The sequence below is a fragment of the Beta vulgaris genome, chromosome 6 (assembly GCF_026745355.1).
Source record: "Beta vulgaris subsp. vulgaris cultivar EL10 chromosome 6, EL10.2, whole genome shotgun sequence".
NCBI classification, from domain to species: domain Eukaryota; kingdom Viridiplantae; phylum Streptophyta; class Magnoliopsida; order Caryophyllales; family Amaranthaceae; genus Beta; species Beta vulgaris.
In genome coordinates, this window is record NC_079207.1 from 9,651,836 (window position 1) to 9,669,139 (window position 17,304).

The window sequence follows — 17,304 nt, forward strand, 5'->3', positions numbered from 1 at the left end:
TGGGGTCTTGTTTGATTCATCTCAATGAGTACTTTATTAATCTTCAATTATTATGATTTTTACTAATATGTAATAAAAGATACAATGATTTTTAAATATAAGCATAATCTGAACTAATCTGATCTGAACTTATTTTTTCTGATCTGATCTGATTAAATCTGAAATAAGCAAAAATAAGGTGAACTGAACATAGCCTTAACCAAAAGCTTAAGTGATGGTTGTAGTTCTAAGAATAGTTTAATACTCTATCATTTTAGATTTCAGAATAAAACTCGAGAAACAATTTTAAAGTTTTTAACTAAATATAGGATTAATTTTAGAACGAAATGATCCAAAAATCCTATGCCAGAGATTGTTCAAGAATCAAGACATTCTCTCTTGATTATCTTCACTGAAGACATACTTTTTTAAAGAGTGCACGTAACACTTACATTACACATCCATCCATTTTTTTTTGAGCTCACGAAAAACTTAGAAATGGTTGACACTTTAGTTACATGGAAAGAATTGAATACCATAGCACCAATTCCCTACTCATTAGATCATCATCTTTCCTCTCATCTTCGACAAGAAACCGGCAAATTGGACATGTTTTCCGGCGTGCATTGAACCACATATCAACACATTCAGAATGGAAATGATGAAGGCAAGGAAGAACCTTAATGTCTTCACCTTCCTTAATTAGTGTTGACAAGCACACACAGCATAGATCATCTTCGTTTATGAAACTCAGCCTCCTTTTTGCTTCTTTAACCTTATTTAGGCCGATGAAGTTGTAGATCAAGCATATAATGTTTTGCATATTTATGTGTAGTATGAGTTTAAGGTTAATAGGTTGATATTCTTGGTTTTTGTTAACAAACAACTAACTTTATGGATAAGAATGCTGCTTGTCTAGGCCTTTTGCTTGGTTTTCAAGTGAAAGTGAGGTTGGAATGTCTAGCAAAAATTGGTTGTACCTAAACTTAGAGAGTTACTCTTTAATTTGACCGTTATTTTAGTATTTTAGGGACTGTACTAGAGCTGTTTTGTTATGAATTAGTAACACTTAGGAGACCCATCTACCAAACAACCCTTTGGTACTAAACACTATAATTGGATATTTTATAAACATAATTCATCGACGTAGGAAGCAGTGCTCTAAAGGACCAAAACCTCTCACAAATTTATAAACACAATTCATACTAGGAAGTTTAGATACACGAGAGCCTTTAAGTACTTGTTTATAAAGTTCATAGTTAACATTACAACTAAAAATCCGTAATTGTCTATCACATATCTGGGTACATTGTTACATACTAGTGTCTAGTTGGTTGGGGGTCCACCTTCCACCCTTGTGATAAGGGTTCAATTCTAACCCATTATAAAATATAGGATTTTTTGTCCCAAACTACCTTTAACTTTCAAATTTTTGCGAGAAACTACCTTATAAAAAAATTGTTGTCCTAAACTACCTTACTTTACAATTTTGTTGTTGACAGCTACCTTATGCCGGTTTCCGGCGTTGACTTTTTTTTTTCAGTTCAAAATTGTGGGAAAAACAAAATTGCCCTTGTGGGAATTGAGGAGGGTGATTGTTTCAATTTTAGTTTAAGTAGAAGAGGAATTTAATGGTGGATTGGTGGTACAAAGTGTCACATAGATATGAGGGAGAGAGTGCGCGCACACCGGAAAATGAGGAAATTAGGGTGGGAAAAATTAAAAAAAGGGTTTGAAGAGGTCAAGTGATATAATGTGACAATAAAAAGCGGAAAAAACAAAAGTCAACGTCGGAAATCGGCCTAAGGTAGTTGTCAACAACAAAATGGTAAAAGTAAGGTAGTTTGGGACAACAATTTTTTTATAAGGTAGTTTCTCGCAAAAACATAAAAGTTAAAGGTAGTTTGGGACAAAAAAAATATAATCCTCAAAATCTCCTCACTTGCAAGGAATGTTCATCTTAAAAAAGAAAAAGTTACATACATCCATAATGAATTTTGCTCATTTCAAAGATCATAGTATAAATTTGGGTTAACCTATTGTGTGAGACGTAGAACTGGTTAGAACATTTTATAATTACGCCCAAATTTTGTAATAAGCCCAAAGAATCACAAGTCCGTTGTCGTCCAGCGGTTAGGATATCTGGCTTTCACCCAGGAGACCCGGGTTCGATTCCCGGCAACGGAATTTCTTTTTTCCATCTTGGTTATTTTCTAAAACGGGATAGCATTATTGGGACGAAATCACTGGCCTGGGTGTTTTTTAATTATATTTTACTATTTAAAAGTCAAACTAGAAAAAGCAGTGCTAACTAAAAATATCTACTTTGACATTGCAAAGATGATATAAAAAAAAGGGGGGAAGAATGACAAATCTCAGCAAAACTTCCTGAAATGGATAATTTAACGTAAATTTTAGTTGAGATCGTCATGTCTTGCAAAAGTTGGAGTGTTTGACAAAGGCCAAAACATTGATGAACTTAAACCAATTTAACAATTTTTTGCAAAGCAAAGCTGTTCTTTTACTATTACTATATAAAAAGAGTCAAAAGTTTCAAAGAGTGGCTAGATTTGTAGAATCAAAATGAGGAACAAGATATGAAGATACTCATAATTGCAATCTTCTGGATATTTTCAGAACATTTGATCACGAGGTTGGATAGAAAATAAAACAGATAAAGAGCATTTTATGAACTTACCGCGTAAATTGAAACAGATAGCCTAGTTGACAAAGCTGTTGTTAGATCATTATTTTGTAGCCTAATTGAAACTTTGTTTTACGGTTTTATAGATTCAAAATCGCAGTATGGTGTGTGTGATACTGTGAATTTGTGACGTGACATAATTTGATGGTTTTCCCTTTACAGAAATTATTATTACTCTGATGGCATCAGATTTTTAGCCTATGGGTCATTTCTTTGAAAATAATACTCGGTAGTCCAAACTCTCACCACACAGAATTCTAGCATACAGCTCTATATACTACAAAACCATCTCAATCTTTCACCTCCTTTTGTCCACCTGTATCGGATGATCCTTCGTCTTCAAGTATCTTCCCGTCCTTTGGAACTAAACAAGGTATCCCATCAATTATCTATATGCAGATCAGACAGGCATTAGACAACAGAAGGATGCTAGAATAGGGGAATGTTCTGTGACCCCCCTATATCAGCATAAGAAGACAGGATATAAGTTGTCTATTGTAGCAAATAGCAATAGCAAGCAACCAATTAGTCTTCGCATTATATTGAATCGAGAATGTAATGCATGCTTGTATGCTAGCGACATCAGAATTCAGATCACCATGAATTGCAAGTAGGGTTGGCATTTGGGGTCAGCTTTGGGTTTGGTTTTAATGTGATTTCAGGTTGTGATGAAAACATATCACAATTAATGTAAAACTTAATTGTACTAATTGTGATATGTCATAAATCAAAATTTAAAGCAAGATTGAGGTAAATCTTCAGCACAGAATGTTAAAGCTTAATTTGATAAAGAAGTAATAGAATTAACTGAATGAATTTAGTGCAATTACAGGGCTTGCCTACAACTCTAGTCATGACAAGAAGTAACTAGTAAGGTAGATACATGGCACTTGGGTGATGTGGTGATGTGGCAGCCAACAGAATAGCTATCTGATATACTTGGCACTTGGGTGAGCTGGAAGTCTGAGCTGCATCTTCTGGAATAGGTAGTTCAACAGCATACTCGCAAAATATGATAAAAGGTATAATCAGGTTTCGTTTGGGTAGTTCAGATGTTGCTTAGTACAAACTATTGGGGTTTGAGTTAAGTCAAGGACAATCAACTCTACGGATACAAGGATATGACCCTTGATTCTGTATTCATGAGTTGCTAACCTGTACATAAGCCCTGAATTTGACCAAATACCACCAACATAGTGGTAGGCGTTAGCTCTTTGGTCTAGTTTGGAATGCTCAATTGCCTATTAGGAGTATTTAAGTACTAGAAGGAAGGTGTGAGACTATCAAACATATACTTCCTAAGAAACCTTTGGCAGAGCGCGAGTCCAGAATCTTACTCAACCTATGCAAGATAGCTTATGTGTTTCCGTCATATTGCAGCCAACGTCACTGGACCTCTCTGCAATAAGTAATTAACTAAGACATGCTCAAGAATTTCCCAGGCTCAAGAAATCCACGAGGTTTGAACTTTGGCCAAGAATGTTGCATACGAGTAACTTTACACATGTGAGGCTATCTAATCTCACTTGTGCATTAATATTACAAGGAAGAAAGAAGTCCCAAAGGAAGCGATTATACAGGAAGCTTTGTTTCTATCTACTTGTCAATTGTCATGGATGACACTGAATCTGTGATTGATGAAGGCGACTCACTGAAGACCATAAAAGCATATGCAAGTCTGTTTTGTTTGCACTTAGCCAGTGAAAATGTATTACTTGGCCAACTTCAGGTATATCTATGAAAGTCTATTAGCTAACACTTAAAACAGATCATCCAGTAATAAGGTACAAAACCCTAGTCTATCAAAAACCCTATTGAAATTTGAAGGGAGCCCTAAGAATTACTACTCCTAAGTTCCAACTTCCAACAACAGAAGTTTCATAATATGTTTGATTCCTTCAACCTAGAAATCTATTCAAGAATCAACACAATTCACAGCAAATTTAATCAAGAAAAAATCGAAAACTCACCGGAAAAGAAACTCCGATTTCATCACTGATCAATGATCCTGTCTTCTCACAATACCTGCCCAATTATATAGTTTTTGGCAAAAAAGAAGCAATCAATAAGAACCCTAAAAAATCTGCATCAAAGTAATTTGTTGAATACTAACAATAACAACTGCAACTCAAACGTGAAAAGGAGAGAGAAAGAGAAACCTTAGAGACTGTTTGGATAATGGGCAAACCAGAATTTCAGAAAGAGTTTTGCTCATTCCTTCACATACATTTTTCATCACCACTCTGCTCAATCTCACCATGTTTTTTCCACCCTCTTTCTCTCTGCTCTGTTAATTTATTTATTTTTTAAAATAAATGTCCCCAAATTTTATTTCGAAGTAATTAATACCCTTTTGCTGGTGCAACGACGTCGTTTTGGTAGCTTACAAGTTACAAACGCCTTCATCTATCTCTCACATGACATGGGTTTTAGAGAGAGAGAGAGAGAAAGATGAACTTTAATGGCGGAACCCAGATTGAATTCAAAATCCCATCGAAACCCAGTTGCAGATGAATAGAAAAGGCTGTAATTCGATGTGTTTTTCATCTCTCTCATCCTCCATTTCAACGTTATTACTCTTCTTCTTTCTCAAATAGTTTCTCTCTCTCATAAAATTTTAACCTATCTTCATTCTCGATGTTTTGAAAAGACCCAACTCAAAAAAATTCATGCCCAGTTATTAATGTTTGGAAGTAAGTTACTTAGACGTTCATCCCAAGTTGATGATTTGTGTTATAATTTGAGTGTTTTTCACAGCATTGATTTTCCAGATTTAGTTTGTTTTAACACTGTGATTAAGGCCTTACTCTGCTAGTTTGGTGCCACTGAAAGGTGTCAGCTTTTATTTTGAGATGCTGAAATCTGGGAGTATTCCCAATTCTTATACTTTTCCTCCATTGTTTGGTTGTTGTGCTAAACTGGGTAAGTTCTAGGATAGGTGAGATGTGTCATGGTCATGTAAAATTCGGAATTCTTTTTTTTTTTTTTTTTTGACAAAGGGTAAATCAAATAAAACTCAAAACGGAGAGCAGTTAACTAAACCTTTTCTTGCCTTTGCGGCTAAGTCATGGGCTAGGTTAACTGCTTCTCGCCTAACTTTGATACAGGAAACAAAATGATAACTACTAGCTGCTCTCTTAATCTCTACTATTATTTGGGCGATATTCTTGTTTGTTCTTCCTTGGCTGGTCAGAGCTTGGACCACTTCTATGTTGTCTGTGTGTATTGTTATGTCTGAGCACTTCCATTTCATGTCTTGTAATGCCTTGAGAATGGCATAAGCCTCAGTTTGTACCGGTGAGTTCGCAAAAATTCTGGAAGCAGATTCTTCTCCTAATAATCCGTTCTTGTTTTTCCAAGCTATAGCAGCTTGCCACTGATTCCCCTTCTTATTTGCCCATGCACCATCTACTACTAGCGTTTGCATGACATTTCCCGTTTTCTTCCCTACTGTCCATACTATAGCTTGCCTTCCATCTGTGATCAGACTACTGTTACTATCCTTTTCCTGCTCTGTTTTCTTGTTATTGCTTTCCAGAAGCCTTCTATTGTGATCCTTGATTATCTCTAGTATTCTTGATGGGTTCGTTCTTGTTTCTTGGAATATTATTTCATTTCTATGAACCCATATTCCCCAAAGTGTTGAGATGAACTGTGCTTCTGCATTTTGATCAGCATCTGCATTCTTTTTCTTTTTTCTAAGAAGGTTGAGAAAATTTCTAATCCAATCTTGTATTGAGATTTGCGCACTTTGATCTGTCACTATTCCCATTGAGGCTTTCCAAATCCTTTTTGATATTTCGCAGTCTCTAAAAAGATGTTGTGTGGTCTCTCTCTTTGTTTTGCAGAGTCTGCAGTTTGTATCAACTTGTAAAATTGATCTCTTGCACAAGTTCTCTGCTGTTGGCACTGCATTGTGCATGATTTTCCATATAAAGTGTTTCCACTTTGGGAAAATATTTGACTTCCAGAGATCTTTCCAGAAGTGTTCCTTTTTGTCCTGATTATTGGTATTGTTTTGCAGAAACCAATAACCTGACTTAACGGTGAATCTTCCTGACTTTGTGTGTGACCATTCAAGCTCGTCTTCTTCTTCTCCTTGAGGAATGAGAGTAGCTAGAATTTCTCTTGCTTCCTCCTTTGGAAAGATGTTCCATATCACTGACTGCTTCCATCTTCTATCTTGATCAATAATATCTGACACCATTTTGTAGTTCTCTCTGGACGGGTGGTCCTCTCTCATCTTTGGTTTAAGGCTTTTGCCTTGATGATGCCAAGTGTCTTTGTCAATTCTTATTGTTTTTTCGTTGCCTAATCTCTTGTGTAGGCCCTCTTTAAAGCTCTGACATGCTCTAAAAAGACTTCTGTAGGCGTAGGAGCAGTTTGAGGGAGCTTCATCATCTATTGCCATTTGAAGTGGATCTTTTCTGTACTTTGCAGTGAAGACTTGATTAATGAGAGAACCTTTTTTTTGATGGATTCGCCAGGCTTGATTAAAAAGGAGAGCTTTATTTACTTTCTCAATATTCCTGAACCCTAAACCTCCCTGCTGTTTGTGATTTTCTAGGACTTCTTTCTTTCTCCAGTAGATTGGTTTTTTCTCCATAGAGGAAGACCACCAAAACTTCAAAAGGGTTGAAGAGAGTTTCTTAGTGATTTTCCTCGGGAGAAGATAAATTGAGACTATGTGAGAGGCTAGGGAGGTCAGTATCGTGTTGATGAGGATAAGTTTAGCTGCTGGAGAGAGTCTGCTGAATTTCCATGAGAGAATCTTATTGACTGTTTTCGTTGTGATTTCGTTGAAGCTAGCTGAAGATCTTCCATCTATCTCCATAGGGCAACCCAGGTAGTTGCCAATCTTTCCCTTAACTTGCACACCTAGAGGCTTCCTCATGATTTTTGTAAACTTAATAGGAGTATTTGGGCTGAAGATTACATGAGATTTTTCGAAGTTTATCATCTCCCCTGACTTTTCACAAAACGTTGAGAGAACGTTCTTTATCGTCCAACAGTTCTTTGGTTGCGCCTTGAAGAAGAAAAGTGCATCATCCGCAAAGAAGAGGTGGGAGATTTTTGGAGCTGTGCGAGCAATTTTGAGGCCTTCTAGCTCCTTCATATTTTGAAGGTGAGTTAGATTCCTAGATAGCACCTCCATACATAGTATGAAGATGTATGATGATAGTGGATCCCCTTGTCTTAGACCAGCAGATGGGAAAATAGTTTGGGAGGGCTCGCCATTAACGAGAACAGCATATGAAACTGTTGTTATGCATTGCATTATCCATTGTACCCAGATTTCTGGGAAATTCATCTTTCTCAGCATGGCTTCAACAAAATCCCACCTAATTCGATCGTAAGCCTTACTCAGATCCACCTTCAAAATACCTGCAAAGCTATTCCCCTTCTTTCTTTTTTTGACCCAGTTAATTATTTCATGTGAAATGAAACAATTATCCGACATTTGCCTCCCTGGCACAAAAGCATTCTGATATTTATCGACCAAATCTCCCATAATTCCTTTTAGTCTGTTAACCAACGTCTTTGAGATGATTTTGTATGAAGAATTGCAAAGGCTTATGGGTCTGAAATCTTTATTATTCGGAATTCTTTGATTCATATATATGCTTGTTGTGGGGTGATTGAGGTTGCCTCATTGATATGTATAGTAAATGCTTAAAAGTGCGGGTGGCTCGTAGGATTTTTGATGGCCTTCATGAAAGGAATTTGGTGTGATGGAATTCAATGCTCTTAGGGCATGGTCTTCATGGTAATCCTGAAGATGGTCTTCGTTTATTTAAAGACATGATAAACTAGATAATGAAGCTGAAGCTCAAATCTATGTGAACGTAGGTGAAACACGTGTGTTCCCTGATGAAATCACCTACATTGGTGTTCTAATATTCTATGTGTCTGTACACAGTCAGGGCTGTTGGAAAAAGGAAGAGCCTATTTTTGTCAGATGGCCATTTTATTTGACATAAAGCCCAATTTTGTTCATTATTGGTGCATGGCAAATCTACTGGCCAGTGGCCAGAAAGGGGCTTGCACAAGAAGCACTAGAAACTGTTTAGGAAATTTAACGAGTTTGTTGTTGATACGCCATTAGAATCATTGTTATGGGCGAGTTTACTTGGTTCATGCAGATTCCAAGGTGATCTATCTACTGCTGAACAAGTTGCAACGACATTAGTAACTACAGAACTTGATGTGCTATGCACTCTTAAATATATATGCTGCTGCTGGTAGGTGGGACGATGCTGCTGAGGTGAAGAAACTGATGAAAGAAAGATTAGCCTTGTACACTTTATAGATATCATCGTTCACTATTTTAGATTAGGTGATGAGATGCGGTATGCAACATAAATAGTCAATTTGCTAAATAAAATGGCTCGAAAATGCAATTCCTCGAATGCACACGTGTTGCAGCATCAATGCTTAAGACTGGATGTCAAACTTAGTCTCAAGAGGAATCATGTATCAAAAAAATTTCCATATGGATGTCTATATGATGCCAATGGATGCTTGCAGCTCATGTGTTCATGCAAATTAATGGCAGATAGCCAATTACTAAAAATGGTGTTGATGATTGGCCTGAAGCTTAAGCTCTAAACACCATCTGGTAAAAATTTTATTTGAATCTATGAGATTCATAACAGAGGGCTCGGTGATGCAGCTATCTGGTGAAGGGGAAGATGATGGGTTAAACTCAGGAAGCATCCCAAAATATTAGGAAAATGTTCTCGAGGTAGAATTCATAGATGTGAATACTGAATAGTAGAACCTTCACTCTTGTCTTTAAAAAGAAAAAAGAAAAAACCTACACTCAATGAAGTTATAAACAAGACTTGGTCTCATGACTTCATGTCATGAGAAAAAATGCCACAATGGACTCTAAACCTACACTCTCAATAATTCTGATGTGCAAAGTTGTTTGGATATACTACCTACGAAAGGTGTCTGTTCAATTGAGCCACTCTCACCTTACAACTTAAAAATTTAAGCCTTATGTAGCCTTCATCTGCTCCACTTCTCATATTATACAATCATTCTACATATTAGTGACAAGGTTTGATAAAACCTTAAATCATACAGTAGACATCATAAGATTCATGCTTTGGAGTTATTTTACTTGTCTTTATGTATGGTCGTGATGGAAGAAAAAGAGAGGAAGATAGAAGAGGGAGAGAAAGGAAGATAGAAGAGGGAGAAAAAGGAAGTGAATTGCTTTGTGCGATCTACTAAAATTTTAGCATTTCCCTAAAAATACAACTTTTTTATGATCTGCCAGGAACCAATTCTTCAGCAATGAAAACTTCTAATGGAACACAAGGCAAACATCGTCAAAATTTTGCTACTTCAACCTCGGAAATTTGACATACACCAATGTCAAGGAGACAGGAACCACTTTAAGTATACAAATAGTTCCTAGTGGGCAAGTCACTCAAATGGCTTTTGTAACACTAACATTTGTCAGTTGTCACCAAACAAGAGAAAGGTGAGGGGGTCACAGCCCACAAGAAACTACCAAAATGCTCTATGCGATTGCAATAGCAGAGTCGATCCTGTCCATACAAGTTACTCGAAAAGAGATGACAACCATTAAAGGTAAAACTCAAAATGCAAAGAGAGCACCATTGATGTTGACTGAACTCCAATTATAGAAGAAAGCTTAAAAACCGAAGTACATCACATACACATAAATGACATAGAAAAAAGATAATGGAGGTGGTGGAACCAAACCTAGCAGGCACCCACAAACAGCAAGCCTCCAAAAGACTACTAGTATTATCTACAATTCCATCTTTGTCCCACCAGTGAAATTTATACTGAAGACATCGGGTAAAGATGAGAACAAGTCCGGACAATGTTGAACTGCAAGACACATAAAAACAACCAGTATAATCATAGAATTGAGAAACACATCCTTATGCACTTTTGAGTTTTGACTAGGTCTCTTTTGTGCCTTGAACATCACTCGAAGGCCCATTGATTCTCCCTGCGGACCTCTTCCTCTTCCTCTGGAGTGAAGTCATTTTTAATGTTGAATGTCTTCCTAATCTCTTCAGGTGTCTTTCCCTTGATCATGTCAGCAACAGTTTGGCAAGTCAAGTCCAGCAAACTCTTGATATTCAGGTAGTTGGCAGCCTGAAAAATTTGAACCACAACAGCCAACCATTTTTTTTTGTAAAATATACAAGTACGTCAATGAAAACAGCAATCAAGAATTCCTGTTACATCTAATATTAAAAACGAAAAAAAAGGACCAAAACTCAGTCAACTAAGAGAGAGACTGTTCATAGCACCAGAAAAAAGAAAGCCTATCAAGGGGAAATATCATTCAACAAATTGAGCAGGTTCAGAAAATAGTAATTGTTGCCATCAAAACAGAAAAAGTAACAACTAAACCAGGATACAACCAAAGCACATAACAGGCAGCAGAACATGAAGAAAATAATTGTTATGAAATTTGTACATGACTGATACAAATGTTCTGAAGATGAAATAACCCAGAGTCTAAACATAATAAAGGTGACTGCTCTCGAGCAAATAATCCACACATGTACCCAAAAAAGTCTTATACCAAGAGGATAGTTTACCAACATGAGATATACATAATTGAACTGGGCAATTCAGTTCAGCAAAATAGATAACTTTTGTGTTCTCTATATGTAGTGGGTTGTGGGTAGATCGTCTTCTCCAGCATAACCCCCTAGATCCAAGAACAATAAAACTGCGACGTAGTACTGGAATATGGATAGAAGCCCAAACAATGAAAAAAACATACTTCTCCTAATTGAGTTCACTTCCTAAAAACCTGGAGGAACAGGCCAAAGACCACTTTAACAAACACTTCCTCCTGTATATCCTGTCACTCTAATCTAGGTAAAAATAAGAGAATATTCTGGTTGGGCCAAATTAACAAGAAAGGTAGAAGGGGAAGAAGACTCTTTCGGCATAGACATTCAATTATAACCCTATAAGAGCACAAGTGTCCCTCCCCACCACCACCGTCAGAACCACATCTCAGACGCCTGACATGGACGCTTGAACCTGTGGTAGATGCCTGACCCATAGAGAGGCATCTATTGTAGGCGTCCAACCACATGTTAAGGCGTCCACCATAGACAGCCCACCACAGGCTAAGGCTAAGGCTAAGGCTAAGGCGTAGGCGTCTATGGCACCTAGCTGTAGGGCATCTACCATTGACGCCTGATGCCAATTTACAGATTTGCAATTCTATATAGATATTCAAGTTCATGCAAATTTTCTAATTTTCCAATTATGAGATTAGATTTAAAGAAATTATAAAATGAGAATATTGCAAATAGTAACAGCATATACTATGAGAACATAATTGGGTAGCGTACAAAGGAGGAGTTAGAACTTAGGACAAGAAAGGGGAGTGGAAACATGGGCAGGGAGAAGTTCTCCCACAAAGAGAAGTCACAACTTCCCAAAATCTATATACTGTATTAGTGTTTGGTATGTGATAGATGAAAGGAGAAAGAGGTGAGGAGGAGGGGGAAAGGCAAAGGGTATAGAAGCAGTATAAAATACATGGAGGTTGGCAAATTTATGTATTTTGGTGTATTTAGGGCATTTCTAAGAAAAACTAAGGCGTTGTTTAGCAACTTAACTGAGAGATAGAAAGCTCAAAGCTTTCCTATGACTTGAGCGAAAATGAAGGTAATGGCATAGAGAAGAAAGAAATCAAGCATGATTATGTAAGAACAAATAATTCAAACAAAGCCTCATTGTGCCAAAGTCCAAACTATCTTAATTCAAAGAAACTTTTCTGTCTTCATTGTTTTATTAGAGCACATTCAACCCAAATAAAGAGGAAAACCAAGACCAACCAAGGTACAAACAAAAAAAAATTTACACGCAAAAACCAACCAAAAACAAAAATTCGGACAAACCGGGAATAGATGCCTAGCAGACAACAGTCATGCCTATGAGCAATCTAAATAATAATCGACATATAAAGTTCAATATGCATCATAATAAAAGGAAATTACACAACCAGAATATAATTCAAGCAAAAGTTGAAGCGCAAAACCTCAAAACAAAATGCACAATTGATTGTTCAGTAAAATCATAAATCGCTAAAACATTTCAGTATAGTTTTATTTTCTTCTTTCCAGAAATTACACCCAAAGAAACCATCGCAAATAGTAATAGTAAAAAAAGAACGAACCAAAAAAAATTGAAATAAAGAAACTCTAACTTTCCACAAAATTAATCAAAATCCGATCTAAAAGGTCAATATTTGCTCTACAATAAGATCAACTCACATAAAATTCAATTTCCAAAGCATATAATATAACCATGATCCGACTAAAAGAAAGAGAGAGACATACAAGGATGAGATCGAAGAGGGTAGCCTGGTCAACTTTAACAAAATCAGCATCCCAAGTCTTGAGTTCATCATCAACCTGACGATCGTTATTTTCAGACGATTTAGGAGAATCGACATGCTTCTTACAGTACTCAATCACCTTAGCAAGGATCTTACTGGTAACATTAGGCAAAGGAATAACATTATCAGCGCAATCATCTTCAACCATGTGCTTAATCGTCTGCGATTCAAGAGCAACCGACTCTTCTACCTCGAATGTCTCGCCATCGGAGCTCTTCAAGGTTATCTTCCTTGTTGACGCCATTAAAATCTGTGCAGGTTTCGAAAAACTCTAACCCTAACCCTAGGAGAGAGAAACTAGTGGAGAGCTGGTGAGGAGAGCGGGAGACGAAACGGGTGAGAACCAAGGTGTGGAATTTTTTTGGGGGAGATTATTATTGATAAATGATTGTTCCCATTAAATTTTGATGTGGAGGTATGACGCCCATAATGCCCGTCAATTAGACTGACTAAGTAGTAATAATATAATATAGGAAAAATTGTTAAAAACAAGTTAATCTTTAACCGGTTTTCTTTTAATAAGTTAACCATTGGATTATCCTGGAATAAGCCATCTTTTATATCATTTAAGCATTAAACAAGTTGGATTACATTGTGACCTGCTTAGAGCTGTCAATTCAGTTACTCGAATCGGGATCAGGGTCGGGTCATCTCAGGTTTCAGGTCATGTTCGTCAGGTCGTGTCAGGTCATTAAATCAAACAGGTCGGGTGTAGGTCGGGAACGGTCTAATTCGGTCAGGTCTGTCTCGGATAATTTCTTCTTTCGGGTTCGGTCGGGTTCGCCGGTCAATTTCGGGACATGTCATCTTTCGTGATTATGTGGTGTCGGGTCGGGTTTATAGCAGGTTTGTAGCAGGTGCTTTCAGGTTCAGGTCATGCACGGGTCGGATACTTATCAGGTGAGGACAATAGCGGTTTGGGTCAGGTTCGAGTCGGTTTCAGGTTGGTAGTTATCGGGTTATACCATACTTGGTTTCAGGTCACTTTCGGGTCGCTTCGAGTATGGAACATGTCATGAATTTTGTGTGGCGTCGCTTCAAATTTGTATCATTATTTAAGATTTCATTGAAAATCAATGCTTGAATAGTTCATCTAGTTATATGCCTTTTTATAGTAGTGTTAGTTTATGATTTATGTTACTATGTCGTGAAATCAATGACAATCGAGTTATCAACAATCAACAAGTCGGGTAAAATGGGTAATGTAGAACCAAGTCAAGTAAAATAATGTACCGGGTCACACCATGACTAGTAAAATCAGGTAACGGGTCGCAACAGGTCGGGTTAATGACAAGTTACGTCGAGTTATAATAAGTTTCAGGTCCTAATCGGGCCAGGTGTCGAATCGGGTTGAAATCGTTGTCAAGTCGGGTCATTTCAGTTATCGGTCTTTTTTGGGCGGGTATCGGTTCAGGTTCAGGTAGTATCGGGTCAAGAGCAGGTATCAGTTATTATCAGGTCGGGTGCAGGTCAGGTTTCAGCTGACCTGTTTTGCCAAAATTTCAGGTGCAAGTCAGTTACAGGTCATTACAGGTTCAGGCCGGGTTATCAGATCAGGTCATTTTTTGACAGCTCTGTGAGTGCCACCTGCTAATGCAAGGAACAACCGATTATTCTACCCAACCCTTGCAAACACCTTCTACCCACCCCTACGAACACCTCCCCACCCTCCTCCAACCACCTCACCCCCAGTCGCCCACCCATTTGCCTGCCACCACCTCCTCCCCCCCACCCCTTGCAAACACCCCCCCATCCCCCCACCCTCGCAACCCCTATTCCCCCATCCCTACAACCCCTTTCCCCCCCTCTCAGACCAGCAACCCCCTCCCTCTCCCTCTTAGTCCCGTAAAACCCACCTTCCCCCTCTACTTGCCTTGCCGGAACTCTTCACCTTCACTGCACCAGCGTGACTGCAATCTCAGGCGTGATTGAAGCAGAGCTAGCAACAGGGTGGTGCCGTAACGCGACACCAAGCAGAGGAGGCAGAGCAAGAGAGAGAAGAGAGGAAGAAGGAGCAGCTAGGTTGCGGCTGTGCTCAGGTGTGTATAGTCGATTGATGGCGGCAGGCGTGACGCTCATCGATGGAGCTGCAAGCAGGAGCGTCAGTGGTTGAGGGGGGTTGAGGGTGGCAACGGGGGTGTGGGGAGGGTGGGCTATGGGGGTTGTGCGAGGGTGTGGGAGTGTTCGGTTGTGGTTGAGGCTAGCTGGGGTTAGGTGGTCAGCCATGGAAGGAGGTGATGAGAGATGAGAGAAGGAGGTGATGAGAGATGAGAAAAAGAGGACATGAGAGAGAAGAGAGAAGGAGGTGAGAGAGGAAAGATGAGAAATATTAAAAACGAAAAAAATCTGGATTTTTTCCTTTCTTTTAACCGGTTCAATAGGTCATAAGTCATCTAACTCATTAAAGGCTTAAGTGGTATCAAAGTTGACTTATTCCAGAATAATCCAGTGGTTAACTTATTAAGAGAAGATCGGTTAAAGGTTAACTTATTTTTAACAATTTTTCCTATAATATATTAGAAAGTAAAGTAATTTATATATTGTGTACATATTACCACAAAAAAATATTAATAGTTCACATAATATAATTTATATATTGTGTACCATGGTTGCTAAATGCAACAAAACTCTAATAGGAGACTTAGTCGGATCAGAGATGTTAGATTTTCAGTAGTATCCGACTCTAACCCTCCTTAGACTTGGAGTCATATTTTTTTGATGAAGTAGAGGCCAAATTATGTTGTAGGAGTCGAATTGGATATTTCGTTTCAAATTAGTTAGGGTTGGATCCGTATTGAATTGTCATCCCTAGATCTTATAGAGAGATCAACATCGTAACCTCTCGCAGGTTAACCCGATTCGGGTAAGCGGATTATACACTTTAGGAATGGGTAAAGAGATATCCCTTCCCCATAAGTGGATACACTTTAGAAATAGGCCAAGTTTAACTTGGTTTGTTACTTGCTTTGTTTGTTTTTTAAATAAGGCAAAGAAAATGATTTTAATATGTTAATTTTTTTTTTAATTAGGAAAGATAATTGGTCCGGAGACCAGTCTTTGTAGACTACTAGCCTGCATGCTGCAGGGCAAGCCAGTTCAGAAGTTGAGTACAAAGCTAAATAGTCCGAAAGTAAATGCCCAAGATATTGTTGGGATGAGAATTTGAACCCTGGGCAAATGCTCTAAAATTCAAGATGGTATCCCCACTAATCTACCACATCTCCATTGATCTAAATACGCTAATTAGTTTGTATCTAGTGGAGTTGGAAAGAAAAAATTCACCTAATAAATCATATAAACTAGTATTTTGACTCGAGCGATGCCCCAGATTAGTTTTAATTATCAAATATATTATTATTCATAAATTTCCTAATTGATTCTGGTTTCATAATATTTTGCCGAGTACGAAATTGAAAAATGGACATTATGGCATGATAAGTGGTACATCTCCAATTTGAGGACATATATCTTTAATTTTCTACTTGTAAAAAAATAAGAAAAAATACATATTAAAAAATATATTTTTTATTAAAACAAACCTATTTAGATACTATTTGTTCAGATGGACCTAGCAGCCATCCATTGGCAGGTTCCTCAACGTATTACTGCTCAACCTCTATCTTCAGAGACTCCATTGGCAAGTTTTACTAAATAGCCAGGTGCAAGTTTTACTCTTTACTCGTTATCTCGTTATCTAATACCACAAGAAAAAGATGGATACGGTAATCTAAGCCAAGCTTTCCCAGCAGCCACTCCTCTTTTCCCATTATTAAAAGCTAATTTGAAGCATTAGTCACAAACATAAAAATTCAATCTATAAAGATGGATAAACTTTACCAACAGGCCTATTCAATCTACAAGGCACAAATCCAAACAACATTAAGGAAAGCAACTAAAGAATTGACTCTTACTAACTCTATTTTCACACTCTAACAATTGAAAAACCTCTCTATGTTTACATCATGAGCATCATCAAGGAAATGAAACTTTACATCAAGTCAGTCAGGGTCATATAATGATTTTAAGTACTTATATATGTATATAGCAGAGGTAACAGCCATATTACCTATGTATCAGACTAAACATGCATGTACTTCCAGGTACCATTATTTATATCATCGGCGTCTCACGATTCCATGAATTGGGAGATTGGCGGCATTGTTTTCGTCTTTTCATGACCTGGGAGTTTGCATTTGTGAGA

The 17,304-nt window shown here is 37.7% G+C and overlaps 3 protein-coding genes, 1 non-coding gene and 1 pseudogene across 4 annotated transcripts; 2 read left to right on the top strand and 3 right to left on the bottom strand.

Moving 5' to 3' along the window:
- The first annotated feature begins 2,094 nt into the window (after positions 1–2,094).
- On the top strand, positions 2,095–2,166 carry TRNAE-UUC (transfer RNA glutamic acid (anticodon UUC)). Its single transcript has one exon. It is a non-coding gene; the product is annotated as a tRNA-Glu (tRNA).
- A 537-nt stretch (positions 2,167–2,703) lies between these two features.
- On the bottom strand, positions 2,704–5,588 carry LOC125498220 (uncharacterized). Its single transcript, XM_048645970.2, has 3 exons — positions 4,843–5,588; positions 4,654–4,708; positions 2,704–3,072 (listed from the first exon to the last, which is right to left on the bottom strand). The coding sequence occupies exons 1-3, from the start codon at positions 4,941–4,943 to the stop codon at positions 2,974–2,976; spliced, it is 255 nt and encodes an 84-aa protein (XP_048501927.1). The 5' UTR covers positions 4,944–5,588; the 3' UTR covers positions 2,704–2,973.
- Positions 5,589–5,699: 111 nt separating this feature from the next.
- On the bottom strand, positions 5,700–8,195 carry LOC125498892 (uncharacterized). The gene has a single exon (XM_048647207.1). It carries the CDS (start codon positions 8,193–8,195, stop codon positions 5,700–5,702), a length of 2,496 nt encoding a protein of 831 aa, XP_048503164.1.
- Positions 8,196–8,229: 34 nt separating this feature from the next.
- LOC130591760 (pentatricopeptide repeat-containing protein At3g51320-like) lies at positions 8,230–9,017 on the top strand (annotated as a pseudogene).
- A 1,300-nt stretch (positions 9,018–10,317) lies between these two features.
- On the bottom strand, positions 10,318–13,504 carry LOC104895561 (SKP1-like protein 1B). The gene is made up of 2 exons (XM_010682107.4): positions 13,045–13,504; positions 10,318–10,828 (listed from the first exon to the last, which is right to left on the bottom strand). Exons 1-2 carry the CDS (start codon positions 13,345–13,347, stop codon positions 10,655–10,657), a joined length of 477 nt encoding a protein of 158 aa, XP_010680409.2. The 5' UTR covers positions 13,348–13,504; the 3' UTR covers positions 10,318–10,654.
- Between the last annotated feature and the right edge of the window lie 3,800 nt (positions 13,505–17,304).

Bases quoted from the DNA above. Each gene is read 5' to 3' on its own strand.
- LOC125498220 (XM_048645970.2), bottom strand. From the start codon at position 4,943: ATGGTGAGATTGAGCAGAGTGGTGATGAAAAATGTATGTGAAGGAATG. The intron at 4,709-4,842 runs GTTTCTCTTTCT...ATAATTGGGCAG, and splicing joins TTATCCAAACAGTCTCTAAG to GTATTGTGAGAAGACAGGAT. The intron at 3,073-4,653 runs GTGAGTTTTCGA...ATCTGCATATAG, and splicing joins AAATCGGAGTTTCTTTTCCG to ATAATTGATGGGATACCTTG.
- LOC125498892 (XM_048647207.1), bottom strand. From the start codon at position 8,195: ATGGGAGATTTGGTCGATAAATATCAGAATGCTTTTGTGCCAGGGAGG.
- LOC104895561 (XM_010682107.4), bottom strand. From the start codon at position 13,347: ATGGCGTCAACAAGGAAGATAACCTTGAAGAGCTCCGATGGCGAGACA. The intron at 10,829-13,044 runs GTATGTCTCTCT...CAAATTTTTCAG, and splicing joins CCCTCTTCGATCTCATCCTT to GCTGCCAACTACCTGAATAT.